The sequence below is a fragment of the Engystomops pustulosus genome, chromosome 5, assembly GCF_040894005.1.
Source record: "Engystomops pustulosus chromosome 5, aEngPut4.maternal, whole genome shotgun sequence".
NCBI lineage: Eukaryota > Metazoa > Chordata > Amphibia > Anura > Leptodactylidae > Engystomops > Engystomops pustulosus.
Window position 1 is genome coordinate 9,109,231 of NC_092415.1, and position 22,989 is coordinate 9,132,219.

Below are 22,989 nucleotides of genomic sequence, written 5' to 3' on the forward strand. Positions count from 1 at the left end.
TTCTGGCTTCCCGGCTGTTCTTCCTTCAGCGTGCTGGGCGCCGCCATGCTCTTCTCGCGGGCGGCGCCTAGTATGACGTCAGCAGCGGCGCGTCATACTAGGCGCCGCCCGCGAGAAGAACAAGACGGCGCACAGCAAGCTGAAGCAAGAATAGGAGCCGCGATGACATCGGGGGAGCAGCGCTGCGCATCGGGACGCACGATGAGTATATAACTTTATTTTTTTATTCTGCTGGGGGCACGGCTCTATACTACTGGGGACACGGCTGTGCTGTATACTACTGGGGGCACGGCTGTGCTGTATACTACTGGGGACACGGCTGTGCTGTATACTACTGGGGGCACGGCTGTGCTGTATACTACTGGGGGCACGGCTGTGCTGTATACTACTGGGGGCACGGCTGTGCTGTATACTACTGGGGGCACGGCTGTGCTGTATACTACTGGGGGCACGGCTGTGCTGTATACTACTGGGGGCACGGCTGTGCTGTATACTACTGGGGGCACGGCTGTGCTGTATACTACTGGGGGCACGGCTGTGCTGTATACTACTGGGGGCACGGCTGTGCTGTATACTACTGGGGGCACGGCTGTGCTGTATACTACTGGGGGCACGGCTGTGCTGTATACTACTGGGGGCACGGCTGTGCTGTATACTACTGGGGGCACAGCTGTGCTGTATACTACTGGGGGCAGGCTGGGCTGTATACTACTGGGGGCAGGCTGGGCTGTATACTACTGGGGGCAGGCTGGGCTGTATACTACTGGGGGCAGGCTGGGCTGTATACTACTGGGGGCTGGCTGGGCTGTATACTACTGGGGGCTGGCTGGGCTGTATACTACTGGGGGCTGGCTGGGCTGTATACTACTGGGGGCTGGCTGGCTATATACTGGGGGGTCTGTGACCGAAGCATTTCCCACCCTCGGCTTATACTCGAGTCAATAGGTTTTCCCAGTTTTTTGTGGTAAAATTAGGGGTCTCGGCTTATACTCGGGTCGGCTTATACTCGAGTATATACAGTATATATATTGTATATAATGTGTATGCCGTATGTGTGATATATATATACTGTATGTGTGTATATACTTTATGAGTTTGTGTATACTCTGTATATTAGTGTATAAATGTATATGGGTACATAAATGTGTGTGTATACTTGTATATATATGGGTGCAAGCATACCAGTGTAGAACTTTATGTGTGTATATATAAAGGTGTGGATATATCAGTGTATAAATGTGTGTAATTGTATAAACTGCGGGACTGGATGTCTGGTAGGGGTGAAGGTAGATACGATGTGTTACTGGGGGTGAGGCGGCTGTATGTAGCTGTGTTACTGGGGGTGAGGCGGCTGTATGTAGCTGTGTTACTGGGGGTGAGGCGGCTGTATGTAGCTGTGTTACTGGGGATGAGGCGGCTGTGTATAGCTGTGTTACTGGGGGTGAGGCGGCTGTGTGTAGCTGTGTTACTGGGGGTGAGGCGGCTGTGTGTAGCTGTGTTACTGGGGGTGAGGCGGCTGTATGTAGCTGTATTACTGGGGGTGAGGCGGCTGTATGTAGCTATGTTACTGGGGGCCAGGCGGCTGTGTGTAGCTGTGTTACTGGGGGCCAGGTTGCTGTATGTAGTTGTTTTACTGGGGATGAGGCGGCTGTATGTAGCTGTGTTACTGGGGGTGAGGCAGCTGTATGTAGCTGTGTTACTGGGGGTGAGGCAGCTGTATGTAGCTGTGTTACTGGAGATGAGGCGGCTGTATGTAGCTGTGTTACTGGGGACGAGGCGGCTGTATGTAGCTGTGTTACTGGGGACGAGGCGGCTGTATGTAGCTGTGTTACTGGGGACGAGGCGGCTGTATGTAGCTGTGTTACTGGGGGTGAGGCGGCTGTATGTAGCTGTGTTACTGGGGATGAGGCGGCTGTGTATAGCTGTGTTACGGGGGGGTGAGGCGGCTGTGTGTAGCTGTGTTACTGGGGGTTAGGCGGCTGTGTGTAGCTATGTTACTGGGGGTGAGGCGGCTGTATGTAGCTGTGTTACTGGGGGTGAGGCGGCTGTATGTAGCTATGTTACTGGGGTACAGGCGGCTGTATATAGCTGTGTTACTGGGGGCCAGGCGGCTGTATGTAGCTGTGTTACTGGGTGCGAGGCGGCTGTATGTAGCTGTGTTACTGGGGGCAAGGCGGCTGTATGTAGCTGTGTTACTGGGGGTGAGGTGGCTGTATGTAGCTGTGTTACTGGGGGTGAGGCGGCTGTATGTAGCTTGTTTACTGGGGGTGAGGCGGCTGTATGTAGCTGTGTTACTGGGGACGAGGCGGCTGTATGTAACTGTGTTACTGGGGGCCAGGCGGCTGTATGTAGCTGTGTTACTGGGTGCGAGGCGGCTGTGTGTAGCTGTGTTACTGGGTGCGAGGCGGCTGTATGTAGCTGTGTTACTGGGTGCGAGGCGGCTGTATGTAGCTGTGTTACTGGGGGAGAGGCGGCTGTATGTAGATGTGTTACTGGGGGAGAGGCGGCTGTATGTAGCTGTGTTACTGGGGGTGAGGCGGCTGTATGTAGCTGTGTTACTGGGGGTGAGGCGGCTGTATGTAGCTGTGTTACTGGGGGCGAGGCGGCTGTATGTAGCTGTGTTACTGGGGGCGAGGCGGCTGTATGTAGCTGTGTTACTGGGGACGAGGCGGCTGTATGTAGCTGTGTTACTGGGGGTGAGGCGGCTGTATGTAGCTGTGTTACTGGAGGCGAGGCGGCTGTATGTAGCTGTGTTACTGGGGGCGAGGCGGCTGTATGTAGCTGTGTTACTGGGGACGAGGCGGCTGTATGTAGCTGTGTTACTGGGGGTGAGGCAGTTGTATGTAGCTGTGTTACTGTGGGCGAGGTGCTGTATGTAGCTGTGTTACTGGGGGCAAGGCGGCTGTATGTAGCTGTGTTACTGGGGACGAGGCGGCTGTATGTAGCAGTGTTACTGCGGGGATAGTGGATAGTGAGCAGGAGGACGTGTATGCACGCTGCACTGAGTGGGGGCCTCCACCAGATTTTGCGCCCAGGGGCCCCCACCAACCTTAATCCGGCCCTGGGGGGGGCATACGTCTGGTTCCATGGAGAGTAGGAGGGGTGACATTTCACCTCTCCATGGAGATCCACGGTGCTCGGTGCCATAACACGGGGATAGATGGGACATGTCCTATCTTTTCTCCGTGTATGGAGCAGTAAAGTGCCGCTTGCGCCCATTGCCGGGCTGTGGGGAACGTATGTACGGCCGCAAGCTTGGACCCATACATAAGTCCCCCTGCGGTCGTGTGAATGTAGCCTAAGGCTGCCCTGTAGCCATATAACAAGGAGGCTTATTTCACCTTCCAGTCTATTCATTCTGGAGAATTGAACCCCCTTTTTCAAAGTTGATGCTCCTATGTACAAGGATATAACTACTTGTAATTGTTGTCATTTATCTTTAAAAAATAATTGTATGCTTGAAAACTGGATTGGCTGAAATCAGCTGGAGAATGTGTCCTGATTCTAAATTTCGGGACTTGAAGATGGAATCATGTGCATTGGATATTCAAGAGCAAAATGTTTGGCCAATAGAAAGCAGCCAATATGAAGAAGTTTCATATCTAGATTAAAAAGTATCAATGATTCGCAGGGATGTAGAAGAAGAAGCCTTGGAGAAATGAATTGTTATGATTGGTTCTGATTTAATATTTAGCATTAAATGAAAAATTCCCATAAATTATTGGATGGTCTTCAAATTTTATAGAAGACAAGAAATTAGTCATGAATGCCGGCAGTTCAGGAGATTGACCTGTCTACTGCCAAGAATTGTGGTTCAGAGAGAAAGTGCTCGCTGCTAACTTCTCCATGAAATAATATCAAAGCAGCTGCTAAAGAATCCACCACGGAGCGCAAACTGCTGCAAAACTATCTCTAAAGTCATATTGTTACTAAAAAACTGCTTTATAACTACTATAATACTGCCTCCTATGTACAAGAATATACCTACTATAATACTGTCCCCTATGTACAAGAATATAACTACTATAATACTGCCTCCTATGTACAAGAATATAACTACTATAATACTACCCCCTATGTACAGGAATATAACTACTATAATACTGCCCCCTATGTACAAGAATATAACTACTATAATACTGCCTCCTATGTACAAGAATATAACTACTATAATACTGCCCCCTATGTACAAGAATATAACTACTATAATACTGCCCCCTATGTACAAGAATATAACTACTATAATACTGCCCCCTATGTACAGGAATATAACTACTATAATACTGCCCCCTATGTACAAGAATATAACTACTATAATACTGCCTCCTATGTACAAGAATATAACTACTATAATACTGCCCCCTATGTACAGGAATATAACTACTATAATACTGCCCCCTATGTACAGGAATATAACTACTATAATACTGCCCCCTATGTACAGGAATATAACTACTATAATACTGCCCCCTATGTACAAGAATATAACTACTATAATACTGCCTCCTATGTACAAGAATATAACTACTATAATACTGCCCCCTATGTACAAGAATATAACTACTATAATACTGCCCCCTATGTACAGGAATATAACTACTATAATACTGCCTCCTATGTACAGGAATATAACTACTATAATACTGCCCCCTATGTACAAGAATATAACTACTATAATACTGCCCCCTATGTACAAGAATATAACTACTATAATACTGCTCCCTATGTACAAGAATATAACTACTATAATACTGCCCCCTATGTACAGGAATATAACTACTATAATACTGCCTCCTATGTACAGGAATATAACTACTATAATACTGCCCCCTATGTACAAGAATATAACTACTATAATACTGCCCATATCTACAAGAATATAACTACTATAATACTGCCCATATCTACAAGAATATAACTACTATAATACTGCCCCCTATGTACAAGAATATAACTACTATAATACTGCCCATATCTACAAGAATATAACTACTATAATACTGCCTCCTATGTACAGGAATATAACTACTATAATACTGCCCCCTATGTACAAGAATATAACTACTATAATACTGCCCCCTATGTACAAGAATATAACTACTATAATACTGCCCCTATACACAAGAATATAACTACTATAATACTGCCCCCTATGTACAAGAATATAACTACTATAATACTGCCCCCTATGTACAAGAATATAACTACTATAATACTGCCCCCTATGTACAAGAATATAACTACTATAATACTGCCCCCTATGTACAGGAATATAACTACTATAATACTGACCCCTATGTACAAGAATATAACTACTATAATACTGCCTCCTATGTACAAGAATATAACTACTATAATACTGCCTCCTATGTACAGGAATATAACTACTATAATACTGCCCCCTATGTATAAGAATATAACTACTATAATACTGCCCCCTATGTACAAGAATATAACTACTATAATACTGCCCCCTATGTACAGGAATATAACTACTATAATACTGCCCCCTATGTACAAGAATATAACTACTACAATACTGCCCCCTATGTACAGGAATATAACTACTATAGTACTGCCCCTATACACAAGAATATAACTACTATAATACTGCCCCCTATGTACAAGAATATAACTACTATAATACTGCCCCCTATGTACAAGAATATAACTACTATAATACTGCCCCCTATGTACAGGAATATAACTACTATAATACTGACCCCTATGTACAAGAATATAACTACTATAATACTGCCCCCTATGTACAAGAATATAACTACTATAATACTACCCCCTATGTACAGGAATATAACTACTATAATACTGCCCCCTATGTACAAGAATATAACTACTATAATACTGCCCCCTATGTACAGGAATATCACTACTATAATACTGCCCCTATGTACAGGAATATAACTACTATAATACTGCCCCCTATGTACAGGAATATAACTACTATAATACTGCTCCCTATGTACAAGAATATAACTACTATAATACTGCCCCCTATGTACAAGAATATAACTACTATAATACTACCCCTATATACAAGAATATAACTACTATAATACTGCCCCCTATGTACAAGAATATAACTACTATAATACTGCCCCCTGTGTACAGGAATATAACTACTATAATACTGCCCCCTATGTACAAGAATATAACTACTATAATACTGCCCCCTATGTACAGGAATATCACTACTATAATACTGCCCCCTATGTACAAGAATATAACTACTATAATACTGCCCCCTATGTACAAGAATATAACTACTATAATACTGCCCCCTATGTACAGGAATATAACTACTATAATACTGCCCCCTATGTACAAGAATATAACTACTATAATACTGCCCCCTATGTACAAGAATATAACTAATATAATACTGCCACCTATGTACAGGAATATAACTACTATAATACTGCCCTCTATGTACAAGAATATAACTACTATAATACTGCCCCCTATGTACAAGAATATAACTACTATAATACTGCCACCTATGTACAGGAATATAACTACTATAATACTGCCCCCTATGTACAAGACTACTATACTATAATACTGCCCCTATGTACAAGAATATAACTGTTATAATACTGCCCCCTATGTACAAGAATATAACTACTATAATACTGCCCCCTATGTACAAGAATATAACTACTATAATACTGCCCCTATGTACAAGAATATAACTGTTATAATACTGTCCCCTATGTACAAGAATATAACTACTATAATACTGTCCCCTATGTACAAGAATATAACTACTATAATACTGCCCCTATGTACAAGAATATAACTGTTATAATACTGCCCCTATGTACAAGAATATAACTGTTATAATACTGCCCCCTATGTACAAGAATATAACTACTATAATACTGTCCCCTATGTACAAGAATATAACTACTATAATACTGCCCCCTATGTACAAGAATATAACTACTATAATACTGCCCCCTATGTACAGGAATATAACTACTATAATACTGCCTCCTATGTACAGGAATATAACTACTATAATACTGCCCCTATGTACAAGAATATAACTGTTATAATACTGCCCCTATGTACAAGAATATAACTGTTATAATACTGCCCCCTATGTACAAGAATATAACTACTATAATACTGTCCCCTATGTACAAGAATATAACTACTATAATACTGCCCCCTATGTACAAGAATATAACTACTATAATACTGCCCCCTATGTACAGGAATATAAATACTATAATACTGCCCCCTATGTACAAGAATATAACTACTATAATACTGCCCCCTATGTACAAGAATATAACTACTATAATACTGCCCCCTATGTACAAGAATATAACTACTATAATACTGCCCCCTATGTACAAGAATATAACTACTATAATACTGCCCCCGATGTACAAGAATATAACTACTATAATACTGCCCCCTATGTACAGGAATATAACTACTATAATACTGCCCCTATGTACAAGAATATAACTACTATAATACTGCCCCCTATGTACAAGAATATAACTACTATAATACTGCCTCCTATGTACAAGAATATAACTACTCAAATCCTGCTCAATACAGATGCTTGACAGTTGACAAAAATCCGCATTCATATAGCGGAGCGGAGTATTAATTGTTGTAATTTATCTGGTGAATCAGGGCTGGATTATGGGAATGGCTACAGGGGTGAGTGCCCCAGGGCCCCCACCACTTTACCAAAAATGGGTCCCACAACTGCAATGTCTGATAGTCAGCTGACTGTCTCTGGGAGCGACACGCAGAGGTCCGTGGCGCCATGAAACACCTGCGCCCTCTCCCTGCCTTCACGTGGTGACAGTGACTCATTGGCTCTGTCATTGAGATCATATCCACACAGCTCACCTAAGTAAGTTTAATTCTGCATGCAGTGCACTTTTAGACCTTCTCCCACCCACTGAGTGATCTGTAAGAGGTAGAGAGAGAACAGGGAAGAATTTTCCTGTGGGACTGGCTTGGGGACTAGGACTAGTAGTCAGTACTACTAGCACTGCCACTATACCAGCCAGGCTAGCAGACAGGATAACATGTAAGTAGGAGAATGTTTAGAATATTTATTATATATCAATGTGTACCACTGTCTGGGCTGCATTCAGTGGGGGCCCCCACCAGAATTTGGGCCCATGGGCCTCCACCAATCTTAACGCTATGTAAAATACGTATAAGATGTCTACAAGTGATGTAACAGGACAATCCTCATCCATGTGATGTTTGTATATCTGATATCCAATCAATTCTCACGTTTCAGGGAGAGGTCGGAGTCCGAGGACTTCAAGGAATTAAAGGCGAGAGAGGAGAGAAGGTAACGGCCTGTCTGTCTTATAATTGCTAAATGTCGTTTTGACTGCTCAATCACTTGGTTCAAGAACCTGCAGATAATTATGCTAATTTGCTTCCTGTTACACCATGGGCGTGGCCAAAATATGAGGAGCCCCCTATTCTCATTGGAAGGCAGACTTATGATGTAAGACAGCTCTGCGATCCCATTGGACTGGAAGTGATGATGTCACATTGTGCAAGTGATGGATGAGCCAATCCCCATCTTTAGTGTGGAGGTTCTCTCATCACTTCTGGTCTCCTGGAAGTCCTGGAGAACTTCTCCAGAAAGATGAGGAAATTTTTTTTTTTAGTTTTTTTTTTTCCTTTCTATTTTTTCTTTTAAGCTGGGTGCTCAGTATTGATGGATTTTGGTAATCCCCTTGGACTATAATTGATACAAGGTTTATGTATTTCTTTACTGTTACTAAGTATCCAGAGTTTCTTACAGCAGCTCACGTTGTATTTCAGGGGTCCTTTGGGCCTCCGGGTCCAATCGGCAGAGAAGGAGCCAAAGGAGAGCGGGTAATTGTATCACATCTGCTTTATGATGTTTATTGCATTTGTTGCTTTTCTTCTTCCGGCTGATTTTAGATTATGGGTCAATGTGAGTGCTGGTTCTGAGCCAGGTGGCAGCAGATTGGTGGATGGAGGTTTTGCGGATGTTGCATAACAAAAGGACTAAATTGGACTTCAAAGTTCTGAAAGAAACTTGGCAGCAAATTAGCAAACAGGAGACGGTAGATGATGGAGCTGCCAGATTTCTTTTGTTTTTTTTTTAGCTTGTCTATATAAGGAATGTAACCGTCTCACTAGCGCCACCTATACTTACCTATTCAGTAAAATAATGAAGCTGCCTATAGGTGACAGCACAGTGACATTGGGACACATTTACTAAGAGCAGTGCAGTCTGTACTTTGTGCAGTGTCCTGTGTATAGTGCAGATTCAGGATTTCTGGCGCTGGTTCTTCACGAATCTGGCTCCCCCTGCACTGCTCCGACAGAGGGCACCACTTTTGTTTGGTGCACCTTTAACATGGGGCTTACAACACAATTCTGCCGACTGAGTACCGGACACCCCCTTCAATACAGACACTTCTTAAATACCTGTGTAAGCAGTTAGCAATAGAAAGAGCGTGCAAAGTCCGACAGAAAACTGGCGCAAGGTCCATAGTAAATGTGCCCCAATGATCTCCGTTCTGGAGCAAATTTGCCTTTTTAATTGTCCCACTGCTCATCTCTGACAATGATTCTTTCTCTTCTGTTATTTTTTAGGGTGACAGAGGAGAACAGGGTGAAGTTGGACTTGCGGGGCCACCAGGGCCACAGGTGAGTCAGGTCGTGGATAGGTTTTCCTGGTAATCAGGGGGATGATTGAAGATACTGGCGACATCTTCGTTAGACAATATTCTCCCCTGATTGATTTATAGTGCTCTCCTTTCTTTCCGTACACGGGCACAGTACATCATGTAGAGGTTTTTGGGGGAGGACTTTGATACTGACCCACCACGGGGATGGGATTTCTACAAATTGCTTGGGTCTGACTCCCATCGCTCCGACTGATTTACCAACAGAAATGGTGACCACATCGCAAGGTTTTCCTTTACTTTCCCGGGTCATCTGTGTCCTATTAGGAGACGTCCATCACTTTCCCCCCGACCATTTGGTATGAATCCAAAAAATTCTGAGTTTCCCAAGATTTAGTATTAGACAAATCTGAAACTTCAGAAACACAACGGGGCTCATTTACTAAGGGCTCCGCGGCCGCATTTCCGATGGGTTTCCCGAATTTCTCAGTTTTGCGGCGGATTCCTTCGGGATTTTGGCGCGCGATCAGATTTCGGCTTTCACGCAACAGAAATCGGGGGCGTGGCCGTCGGACAACCCGACGGATTTGGAAAAGCCGCGGAATTTAAAAAACGAAATGTGTCGCAAGATCAAGCTCTCACATGCACCAGGAAGAAGCAGGTGAACTCCGGCGGACACCTGCTGTATATCGGACCTTGGTGAATCTCGGCAGACCCAAATCCTCGTCAGACAACGCACCACGGGATTGCGACTGGACCGGGTAAGTAAATGAGCCCCAATACACCAGAAAACGTCTGGGTTCTGGGTCAGGTCTGAGTTTCAGGACTTTGTAGAAGCAGAAGTGGAACAGGTACCACTGGGCCGGTGTGTCAGATGGTCAAGTGTCTGACTTGCCAGAATTATCATGAGGAACCTTACAAAGTCCCAGCAGGAGAGCCCTAGGAATTAGGCCATTGACCCCTAACATGGTTTTAGGTATGGGTCACCCTATTAGGGGTCAAGAAGCTCTAACCCTCCCCGGTGCCCTCACTTTTCCTTGTTGTTTCACTTTGATTGTCTTGGTGTAAAAAACACTTGAAAGAGTTGTCGTAAGACACATTCACAACTTTTCAGAGGGAACTTTTGAAATAAACCTGAATTTATTTGGACCAAATCAAACCTAAGGACCAAAGGCAAATGGTTGACGCTAAAGAGTTAGAGTTTCAGGAAATTCACTCATCTCTAATTCCAACCCATCCCATATTACACAGCGGATAAAAGTTTAGGAACAATGTTGGACTGGGCCACCAGTGCTCCGGAGGACCCTCCAGGGAGCCTATGCTCTAACACAAGAAGGGGTCCTAAGAGTCCAGCAGAGGACAACACAACCTGGCAGCTACTGGGATCTATTTCTTTTTGGGTTAATGGGAGACTAGACCCCCGAATCATCTTATCTGATGGAACCAAGGACCCCAGTATGACGCTGCTTAGGAACCTGTATGGACATCCTCCGTGATGCTGTGATGGACCGTGCAAAATAGTATTATATATTAAGGATAAAGACTATGGGGGTGCTGTATCCTTGTTTTTTTGTCTACTGTATGTTAGGACAATAGGACAAGTCCCTGTGACATAGTCCCTGCTTTCACCAAATGCATTATTTGCAAAGACTTCTCCTCAGAATACGACTGAATTCATGATTTGGGACTTACTGTTTAGACACAAGTGTTGGTGCAAATTGACTGCAGTCCTTGCCTTGGTCTATGCTCAGCGACTTATGAGTGTGTACTATGTCCAGTGTGAACTATGTGCAGTGTCCTGTGTAGTGTGTACTATGTGTAGTGTGTACTATGTGCAGTGTCCTGTGTAGTGTGTACTATGTGCAGTGTGTACTATGTGCAGTGTCCTGTGTACTATGCGTAGTGTCCTGTGTACTATGTGTAGTGTCCTGTGTACTATGTGCAGTGTGTACTATGTCCAGTGTGAACTATGTGCAGTGTCCTGTGTAGTGTGTACTATGTGTAGTGTCCTGTGTACTATGTGTAGTGTCCTGTGCAGTGTGTACTATGTGCAGTGTCCTGTGCAGTGTGTACACTATGTGCAATGTGTACTATGTGCAGTGTGTACTATGTGCAGTGTGTACTATGTGCAGTGTCCTGTGTACTATGTGCAGTGTCCTGTGCAGTGTGTACACTATGTGTAATGTGTACTATGTGCAGTGTGTACTATGTGCAGTGTCCTGTGTAGTGTGTACTATGTGCAGTGTCCTGTGTAGTGTGTACTAAGTGCAGTGTCCTGTGCAGTGTGTACTATGTGCAGTGTCCTGTGCAGTGTGTACTATGTGCAGTGTCCTGTGTAGTGTGTACTATGTGCAGTGTCCTGTGTAGTGTGTACTATGTGCATTGTCCTGTGTAGTGTGTACTATGTGCAGTGCCCTGTGTAGTGTGTACTATGTCCAGTGTGAACTATGTGCAGTGTCCTGTGTAGTGTGTACTATGTGCAGTGTGTACTATGTGCAGTGTCCTGTGTACTATGCGTAGTGTCCTGTGTACTATGTGTAGTGTCCTGTGTACTATGTGCAGTGTGTACTATGTCCAGTGTGAACTATGTGCAGTGTCCTGTGTAGTGTGTACTATGTGTAGTGTCCTGTGTACTATGTGTAGTGTCCTGTGTACTATGTGCAGTGTCCTGTGTACTATGTGCAGTGTCCTGTGCAGTGTGTACACTATGTGCAATGTGTACTATGTGCAGTGTGTACTATGTGCAGTGTCCTGTGTAGTGTGTACTATGTGCAGTGTCCTGTGTAGTGTGTACTAAGTGCAGTGTCCTGTGCAGTGTGTACTATGTGCAGTGTCCTGTGCAGTGTGTACTATGTGCAGTGTCCTGTGTAGTGTGTACTATGTGCAGTGTCCTGTGTAGTGTGTACTATGTGCAGTGTTCTGTGTAGTGTGTACTATGTGCAGTGTTCTGTGTAGTGTGTACTATGTGCAGTGTGTACTATGTGCAGTGTGTACTATGTGCAGTGTCCTGTGTAGTGTGTACTATGTGCAGTGTTCTGTGTAGTGTGTACTATGTGCAGTGTGTACTGGGTGCAGGATGTACTATGTGCAGTGTGTACTATGTGCATTGTCCTGTGTAGTGTGTACTATGTGCAGTGTCCTGTGTAGTGTGTACTATGTGCAGTGTGTACTATGTGCAGTGTCCTGTGTACTATGTGCAGTGTGTACTATGTGCAGTGTGTACTATGTGCAGTGTGTACTATGTGCAGTGTCCTGTGTAGTGTGTACTATGTGCAGTGTGTACTATGTGCAGTGTTCTGTGTAGTGTGTACTATGTGCAGTGTGTACTGGGTGCAGGATGTGCTATGTGCAGTGTGTACTATGTGCAGTGTCCTGTGTAGTGTGTACTATGTGTAATGTGTACTATGTGCAGTGTGTACTATGTGCAGTGTGTACTATGTGCAGTGTGTACTATGTGTAGTGTGTACTATGTGTAGTGTGTACTATGTGCAGTGTCCTGTGTAGTGTGTACTGTGTGCAGTGTCCTGTGTAGTGTGTACTATGTGTAATGTGTACTATGTGTAGTGTGTACTATGTGCAGTGTGTACTATGTGCAGTGTGTACTATGTGTAGTGTGTACTATGTGTAGTGTGTACTATGTGCAGTGTCCTGTGTAGTGTGTACTGTGTGCAGTGTGTACTATGTGCAGTGTGTACTATGTGCAGTGTCCTGTGTAGTGTGTCCTATGTGCAGTGTCCTGTGTAGTGTGTACTATGTGCAGTGTGTACTATGTGCAGTGTCCTGTGTAGTGTGTACTATGTGTAGTGTGTACTATGTGCAGTGTGTACTATGTGCAGTGTCCTGTGTAGTGTGTACTAGGCACCCCCTGCACAATTGGCGCTGACTAAATACTTTATCCTCCACTGGACCTTTTCCAAATTGACATCAATAAAAAACTGGAGATTCTGCATAAAACGGCCCCTTGCACAGCTCCACCCACCAAAGTATAAACAAGAGAAATGAAAACCGAAAAAGTTACAGTTTTTGGAAAGATGAGAGTAAAAAAAAAACAAACAAAAAAAAAAACATAAGTTTCCGCCGTCCTTGAGGGGTTAACAGAGAATGATAAAACAATATTATGTACAGAACTAATGCAAACAGGAAAATTCAGCCCCTGGGGCTCCATGGAAGAAGTTTTCGGCATCGGTTTCCCGCTGTTTTATGTCTTTTTGTTTTTTTTCCGCTAATGAATGTAGAATTGATTCAGACGATGGCAGCGGGAGCGATGGGTTTAACTCCTGCGCATTGTCCGTGCTCGCGCCTTAATTAGACCCAAGATTTGATTTTACCTTCATCTCCTCCGATCAATAACTAAAAAAGAATCGGATTTTTCAAACACAAGGCGCAAAATTGAAGGGATCCATTATTAAACGGAGCGGCCGAGCAGTCACTGTCTCTGCTGGAGGAACCGCGCTGAACCGGAGAGGAAGTGATGAATCCGATACCAGTATTTGGATGAGGACGGTGATCGGGGGGGGGGGGTGGCGGGGGGGGATGGATGTAGGACCCCGGGGAGGAGCCGATACAAAATAATAGAAATGTAATAATAATAAAGTAATAATAACTTATAAATGATTAGTATTTTACCATCATTTCTATTACTTTGTAGCGGCTCCTCCCCGGGGTCTGACATCCATCATTCCCCCATTATCTTCCTCATCCAAATATTGATATAAGATACATCATTTACTCAGAACCAGTGGTCGACCGAACCAGGGTTAGGGGCGTCATAGACCCAGAAGCCCCCAAATGTGGTCAACCGGGGGCATAAACATCAGCTATGAAAGAATCTCGTAGAACAACCAGACAGAGAACCAGTAATGATAGATTCAATGGCAAAGAAGTTACATTGTATATGAAATAAACAACAAGTTATTCTAAAATGATACAGTGATTGATAATACTGCTATACGGTGCCGGGATAATAGAACCTTATAAAGTCCACGTGATACTGCCATACTGTGCCCAACATCACTATACCGTGCTAAGAGTATAGATATACAGCATCAGAATAATACTAGTATCGCTACACAGTGCCCTAAGAATGTGACTATATAGTTCTGAAATAATACCGCCATACAGTGATGTAATAATACTGCTATACGGTGCCGTGATAATAGAACCTTATAAAGTCCACGTGATACTGCCATACTGTGCCCTAAGAACATCACTATACCGCACTAAAAGTATAGATATACAACATCAGACTAATACTACTATAGCTACACAGTGCCCTAAGAATATGACTATATCCTTCTGAAATAATACCGCCATACAGTGATTTAATAATACTGCTATACGGTGCCGTGATAATAGCACCAAATAATGACCATATGATACAGCAATAAGAATAATGCTATGTAGTGCTGAAATAATACCGCCATACAGTGATTTAATACTACTGCTATATGGTGCTGTGATAATAGAACCTTATAAAGTCCACGTGCCCTAAGAACATCACTATACCGTGCTAAGAGTATAGATATAGAACATCAGACTAATACTAGTATCGCCACACAGTGCCCTAAGAATATGACTATGTAGTTCTGAAATAATACCGCCATACAGTGATGTAATAATACTGCTATACAGCGCCATAATAAGAGCACCGAATAATGGCCACATGATACAGCAATACCGTGCCCTAAGAATATTGCGATATAGTGGTGAAATAATACCGCAGGACAGAGCTGGAATAGAAATATTGTACAGTGTTTATTAAATGTTGCCATATGGTTCTCAGATACCGTTATACTGCGGTTGGACACATTATACTATATCGTAGAGCGCTGAAGCAAATATGCTGGACAGCGCCCCTTATAGTAGCAACTTATGTGCTAAAATAAGTAGTAAGGACCTGCCAAGGTTTGTACTAGAGGTGTGATGGAGGCCCCATTGTATTAGGGTGTGTGAAGAGGGTCCCATGATTATTGGAGGTTGTGATGGACCCATGGTTTGTAGAGGTGTGATGGAGGCCTGATGGGGATTAGAGATGTGATGGAGGCCCACAGGGTTTGGACACTATGGGTGTCTTAAGAGTTTCGAGGTGTGATAGAGGCTTCATGATGATCAGAAGTGAAATGGACACCCCATAGTGTTTGGATGTTTGATGGGTGCCCAAGGATGTTTGAAGATGTGATGCAAGCCCCTTGGTGTTTGGTGGTGGGATGAAGGCCACATGGTGATCAGAGATGTGATAGTGTTTGGATGTATGATAGGTGTCCCATGGTGTGATGTAGAGATATGATGGAAGCCCCATGGTCATCAGAAGTGGGATGGAGGCTCAAGAGTGTTTGGAGGTATGATGGAGGCCCCTTGGTCATCAGAGGTGTGATGGAGACCTCATAGTGTTTGGGGGTATGATGGAGGGCCCATGGTGATCTGAGGTGTGATGGAGACCTCATAGTGTTTGGAGGTATGATGGAGGCCCCATGGTGATCTGAGGTGTGATGGAGACCTCATAGTGTTTGAAGGTATGATGGAGGCCCCTTGGTCATCAGAGGTGTGATGGAGACCTCATAGTGTTTGGAGGTATGATGGAGGGCCCATGGTGATCTGAGGTGTGATGGAGACCTCATAGTGTTTGGATGTATGATGGAGGGCCCATGGTGATCTGGGGTGTGATGGAGACCTCATAGTGTTTGGAGGTATGATGGAGGCCCCATGGTGATCTGAGGTGTGATGGAAACCTCATAGTGTTTGGATGTATGATGGAGGGCCCATGGTGATCTGAGGTGTGATGGAGACCTCATAGTGTTTGGAGGTATGATGGAGGGCCCATGGTGATCTGAGGTGTGATGGAGACCTCATAGTGTTTGGAGGTATGATGGAGGGCCCATGGTGATCTGGGGTGTGATGGAGACCTCATAGTGTTTGGAGGTATGATGGAGGCCCCATGGTGATCTGAGGTGTGATGGAGACCTCATAGTGTTTGGATGTATGATGGAGGGCCCATGGTGATCTGAGGTGTGATGGAGACCTCATAGTGTTTGGAGGTATGATGGAGGGCCCATGGTGATCTGAGGTGTGATGGAGACCTCATAGTGTTTGGAGGTATGATGGAGGCCCCATGGTGATCTGAGGTGTGATGGAGACCTCATAGTGTTTGGATGTATGATGGAGGGCCCTTGGTTATCAGAGGTGTGATGGAGACCTCATAGTGTTTGGACATGTGATGGAGGGCCCATGGTGATCTGAGGTGTGATGGAGACCTCATAGTGTTTGGACATGTGATGGAGGGCCCATGGTGATCTGAGGTGTGATGGAGACCTCATAGTGTTTGGAGGTATGATGGAGGGCCCATGCTGATCTGAGGTGTGATGGAGACCTCATAGTGTTTGGACATGTGATAGAGGGCCCATGGTGATCTGAGGTGTGATGGAGACCTCATAGTGTTTGGAGGTATGATGGAGGGCCCATGGTGATCTGAGGTGTGATGGAGACCTCATAGTGTTTGGACATGTGATGGATATCCCAAGGTATTTGAAATTAAGATGCAAGCTCTATGGTGTTTGGATGCCTGATGGAGGTCCCATTGTATTAGGAGATGTGATGGAGGCCTCATGGTGTTTAGATGGAGGTCCCATTGTATTAGGAGATGTGATGGAGACCTCATGGTGTTTGGACATGTGATAGAGGGCCCATGGTGATCTGAGGTGTGATGGAGACCTCATAGTGTTTGGAGGTATGATGGAGGGCCCATGGTGATCTGAGGTGTGATGGAGACCTCATAGTGTTTGGACATGTGATGGATATCCCAAGGTATTTGAAATTAAGATGCAAGCTCTATGGTGTTTGGATGCCTGATGGAGGTCCCATTGTATTAGGAGATGTGATGGAGGCCTCATGGTGTTTAGATGGAGGTCCCATTGTATTAGGAGTTGTGATGGAGACCTCATGGTGTTTTCTTCTATTTTTCCTATATATAATATTTCTCATCCTTATTTCACAGGGTTTGGTAGGACCAAGAGGACCACCTGGAGGCCCCGGACCAGCGGGTTCCCCTGTAAGTAATAGGTCATAACTAAAGCCCCAAACCTTTCACTCCAGTGTTTCTACAGTAGTGACCAGATACCAGGATGTCCTGTTTTTGTCTATGATTGAGCAATTTTTTTCTTTTTGATTTTTAAGGGTTTACCAGGGGAACGAGGTGAGAAGGGAGGCCGCGGAGACAAGGTAGGAAGCGACGCAATATAAAATCTAGTTCATAAGATAATTATTAATCATTGAAATGTTTTGGGGGAAGAAATATTCAAATGATGACCCATTATTATTACTGCATGTATGCGGGGGTCTCAACAAATACTTAACCAATAACCATCTAATATGGCCAAATTAGGTGTTAGGTAAAGGGTAATCCTTAACCAGTGGGGGGACCAGTGATCTGTCCACAAGAATGGGGTGCCCCAGCGTTCTCAGTGTTCCCCCTGACTCTACTCATTGAGTATCCCCTATATGGCCTTATATATCTAGGCCAAATATTCTCTTTAAGTTTGGAAATCACAACTTCATACTAAGTTTCCCAAACTATATATCTTTAAAGTGGATTTTTTTTGATCATTGGGGGCCTAATCACAAGAATGGGCGTTGCCAAAAGTGGTACTGGGCATGTGCGACCATTGTACTTCTCACTTATTTAGGCATAATGGACTTAGCGGTGGTAGATTTCCTTTAACTATATTATTTGGCAGCCATGAGGTCCATCAGCCCATTACTTAGTAGTGCTCCGGCCCAAAACCTCATACATCCATTACATCCAGTGTGAGGAGACACTATATGCGAGTGTCAGGTCCTGCTTTGCACCCCTGATGCTGCCCCCTACCTTGCTGCAGGTGATGTTGCCTGAGGCAAGATACTCAACGCGCCTCATGGCTTGTGAACCCGCTGCTGATGGGGGTGGTCTTGGAGACAAAATATTTGCTTCTTGAGCAAGGTGTCCTTGGGTGCTCCAAGATTGTAAATCACATACAAGAGTTGACTTTAGTAACATACTGGGCACTGATAACTAGATGAGAGGTACATGTGTTATCACTGTTATGGGCTGTCTAACCCTGTGGGTGCCAAATCAAAGACTTCCTCGATGTAGTGGCTCAAATGTCCCCCAAAATTTCCAAAGCTTAGGGGTGCACCAACCATGAGGTGAGTTGAGTCTCTTGCCTCAGGCAGCACCACCTGCAAAAAAAAGATGGGCGGCAGTGACACTTAAAAATAATGTCTCTACACACCTGATGGGTGTGAGACACTGCATGGAGAACGTTTTTACTAAAACATTCCCTTATATATCACTACTATAGGGGGCGGGAGAAGTCATTGTATAGACAGTTTAGGTGCACCCTCCCCATTCCTCCGCCTTTATCTTCCTGTCCAGTCCCTTAATCTTTTGACTGTAGTTCCCATTACCAGACTAATCACTCAGAACCAAACCTGACCGCCCCCCCTCCACGATCCATATCTAGAGTGATCCATATATCTCTGTGTCGTTCCGGGACCCTCGTTTCCCCAGACCTCATTACACTCCGGCACTTTCCTTACTCCCTAATAAATTACGATGAACCTGCAGGGAGACCATTAAGCGACGATGAAATATGTTCCGATGCCGTGGATTTGATTATTCTCTCTACGCGTTACGGCACGGCTTCAGATTTCTCCGAGAAACATTTTCATTTCTCATTAACCAATAAGAGGGAAATTGGTTCCTAAAAGTATGTGAACCCCCTTCACCCATTATAATAGGGTAAGGATAGACCATTATCACCAGGGAAGGATATAAATGGAGTGCTGGAAGCGCAGCGGCAATCCCCCCCCCCCTTGCTTTGCCGTAGACACCTGGGAAATAACTCTCCGCAAATAGAATTATCCGCGGTTGGTACATTAATACAATTTAATACAGAATTATTGTCTGATACGTATTCATTAGGGAGGGTGATGGATTGACGGCGCCGGACGAACCCGATCTGCTGGATGGAAATTTTTATGTAAATTACGGCTGATTTATAGACGTAATTTTTTCTCAATTTGGTAAATTAGCTCCTGACCTTACGAGGTTTAGAGGTTTTATAGGGTGAATTATGGGCACAGTTATAATTGGTCCCGGGGGAGGGGAAAGAACACAAAGTATCACAGATGTTACATCCAATGGGAGCAAATATTTATTTATTTCAATTGTTTATTCATATTATTTATTCAAATAATGTATTTATTTAAAGGTATCTGGAAACTACCAGTCCCCTCAGGTGCGGTATGTCCCTCTTTTATGTGAATTCTCAACAATTTACAAAATCTCCAGCAAAGTCAGGCAAATATGACTCTTCTCGCTTCATTTGCATATGAGATGAGTCAAGTTTAGTGATTACAAGGGAAGCGTCATTTCAGAAAGCCCTATCTTCAGTTCTATAGCACCTGGAAATCTGCTACGGGTGTCATATTAAAGATAAGATAATCTCATCATTCTGATCATTCAGGCTTATGTCTCTGTGAGCTACAGAACTAGAGATACAAGCAGTTAAAACATAGGTAAGAACTGGATATTTATCTGCAGCTTTCATTTCCAATGCATGTATTTAGCTGTCTGTATCTCTGGTTCTGTAGCTCTAAAGTCTGGGATCTCAAGGATGAGATTCGTATCTTTAATATGACACCAGTAGCGTTTTTGTAGGTGCTATAGAACAGAAGATAGATGCGTCTGAAGTGATCCCCCCACTACAGCCACAAAACTTGACTCATCTTATGTGAAAATGAGTCATATTTGCCTGAATTTTGGAGAGATTTTTGATATGTAAATTGGGAAGATTTCATATAAAAAAGGGAATTCTAAAAAAAAACATTTCATACCCGACCTGAGCGGGCTGGGAATTTAATGGGGTACAATTTGGTGACGGGTTCCCTTTAAAATGTATTAAATGATATTTATATTTTCTGCTATAAACAAAGCAAAAGATTGTAAAATGATGTAGTAATCATTGCTACCACTAGGCAATTTGTTACTATATTTGCTGGGATAAACCTTCCGTCTTGGAAATGTTTCCCTTTTACAGCACACCCAGTGGTCAGGAGGGGTATTGCAAGAATTTCATTTCAAAAAGGGAGATTTTATAGAGTTTTATTTTTCATTGATGGCTTAGTTATTGTATGTACAGACGGTCCCTTAAGGACACCCAACTTACAGATGACCCCTAGTTACAGACTGACCTCTCTGCCCCCTGTGACCTCTAATGACCTCTCTGTGACCTCTGGTGACCTCTCTGGATGTTACTATAGTCCCAGACTGCAATGAACAGCTGTAAGGTGTCTGTAATGAAGCTTTATTGATAATCCTTGGTCCCATTACAGCAAAAAACTTTGAAAATCCAATTGTCACAGGGAAAACATTTTTTTTTCTTTTATAAAAGTCACAGTTCCAACTTACATACAAATTTAACTTTAACTAAATTAGTACCAAAATCAGGGGCCGCAATAGAAATAACTGCAGGACGAAGTATAAACTCCTATGAATTCATCTTAATTCGCAGATGTCGGAATATCTGATTGAGTTAAACAATTCAATTAAATAAATTACTTTGTTTCATTATGTTGTCAATAAAAATCTGCAGATCACTACTGCCCCCTGGTGGTACATCTGGTAATGACACCACAATACTATCAGAGGTTATTCAAAAAGTTTGGGAATAGCTCATCATTATAGCATCACATTGATAAAAGGGATTGGGGATCCATATAGAGAGAAGTTGTTCTATGAAGAAGAGGTACAGCTCCCCTGTGGTTGTCACTCAGCTTTTCTTGTGTCCTGAAAGGTAAAATGTTCCTTACAAAAGGGTGAATGTAACCCACCATTACAATGCGGTCTGTATCTCCACCATTCTCTTATATGCTGTCTCAGTGATCCCGATGCTGAGTGAGTAATCCGCGGATGATGAGGAGAGTAGTGGGCGGCAAAAATGAATCAACTTAATGAAAGAATTTCCCATAGAACTTGTATAGAAGGAATCGTATGATTGTTACTCTGACCTCAAGCTCTAATGATAGACCCCGGGTGATGTAGGAGGGTGGCACCGGGAAGATTTAAAGGGGAAGTCTGACTCAAAATGATCCCTTTAAATTGTTACTTTAGAAAAAAAACTAAATTAACCCTTGCAGTACCGGTGACCACTGTTACCAGTCACTTATATAAAGCTTCCGAAATGTGTCCATAGGTTGAGTGAATGAGACTGAGGTGCAGGAGCACATTGATCCTGTACTCGGGGGTGGCGCTGTTTTTGAAGAAAGTTGTCGTGTTTTTATAATCCATCACTTCTATTTAATTTTGAAAGTATATTTTAATTATTAAAAGTTTCATATATAGAAATTAATCTTCTTCACGTCTCATAGAACTTTAGAACATAGATACAATCTATACGTCCCATTCATGTGACATCCAGGAGCGGGTTCATCTGTTGTAACATAGACTATTGATGTAGGGATTGTACAGCACAGATTTACAATCCTGGAATATTAATCCATAAATCACAGTCCTGCTGCTACTAACAACATATACAAAGGTCTGATTACACATCTCTCCAAGGATAATACATAACCCTGGCTGCAGAGAATACAGAGCAGTGTGAGAGAACACCCCTAGTGCAATTGGAAAAGCTACATTCTTGAAAAGTAAATACATATTTCACAGTCCTGCTGCTACTAAAGACCTACATGAAGGTCTGGTTATACACATCTCCAGGGACAATTCCTAACACTGACTGCAGAGAATACAGAGCACAGCAGTGTAAGGATACACCACTCAGTGCACTTGGACAAGCTACATTCTTGAAATATAAATACATATTTAACAGTACTGCTGCTACTAAAGACCTACATGAAGGTCTGATTACACATCTCTCCAGGGACAATTCCTAACACTGACTGCAGAGAGCACAGAGCACAGCAGTGTAAGGACACACCACTTGGACAATCTACAATCCTGGAATATAAATCCATATATCACAGTCCTGCTGCTACTAACAGAATACACACAAATCTGATTACACATCTCTTCAGGGACAATACATAACGCTGGCTGTGGTCTGCAGGATGAAACCATGAGATTCCCTACCTTTAATTTTCCAGAGCTAAATTTGGATGTTCTTTGAGATCATAATTTGTTGAGAAGTCAGAATGATCCGGTCCCCGTGCGCCTCCGGGGCGGCTCGGATACTTTCTGTGTCGCCACACAGCTGTGCCCCGTCCATTATCGATGCCTCCTCTGGTGCAGAACGGGGGAGAGGAGTCAGGGGGGGCTGAGTCACCA

The 22,989-nt window shown here is 43.6% G+C and overlaps 1 protein-coding gene across 2 annotated transcripts in view; it reads left to right on the plus strand.

The window, feature by feature from the left end:
• Positions 1-22,989, plus strand: part of COL22A1 (collagen type XXII alpha 1 chain) — a 315,022-nt gene that overhangs the window by 114,378 nt on the left and 177,655 nt on the right. For both annotated transcript variants that reach the window (XM_072151139.1, XM_072151140.1), the window contains 5 exons: positions 8,297-8,350; positions 8,836-8,889; positions 9,640-9,693; positions 17,662-17,715; positions 17,841-17,885. In XM_072151139.1, coding sequence (XP_072007240.1) covers positions 8,297-8,350; positions 8,836-8,889; positions 9,640-9,693; positions 17,662-17,715; positions 17,841-17,885 — 261 coding nt within the window. The remainder of the gene's footprint in view (positions 1-8,296; positions 8,351-8,835; positions 8,890-9,639; positions 9,694-17,661; positions 17,716-17,840; positions 17,886-22,989) is intronic.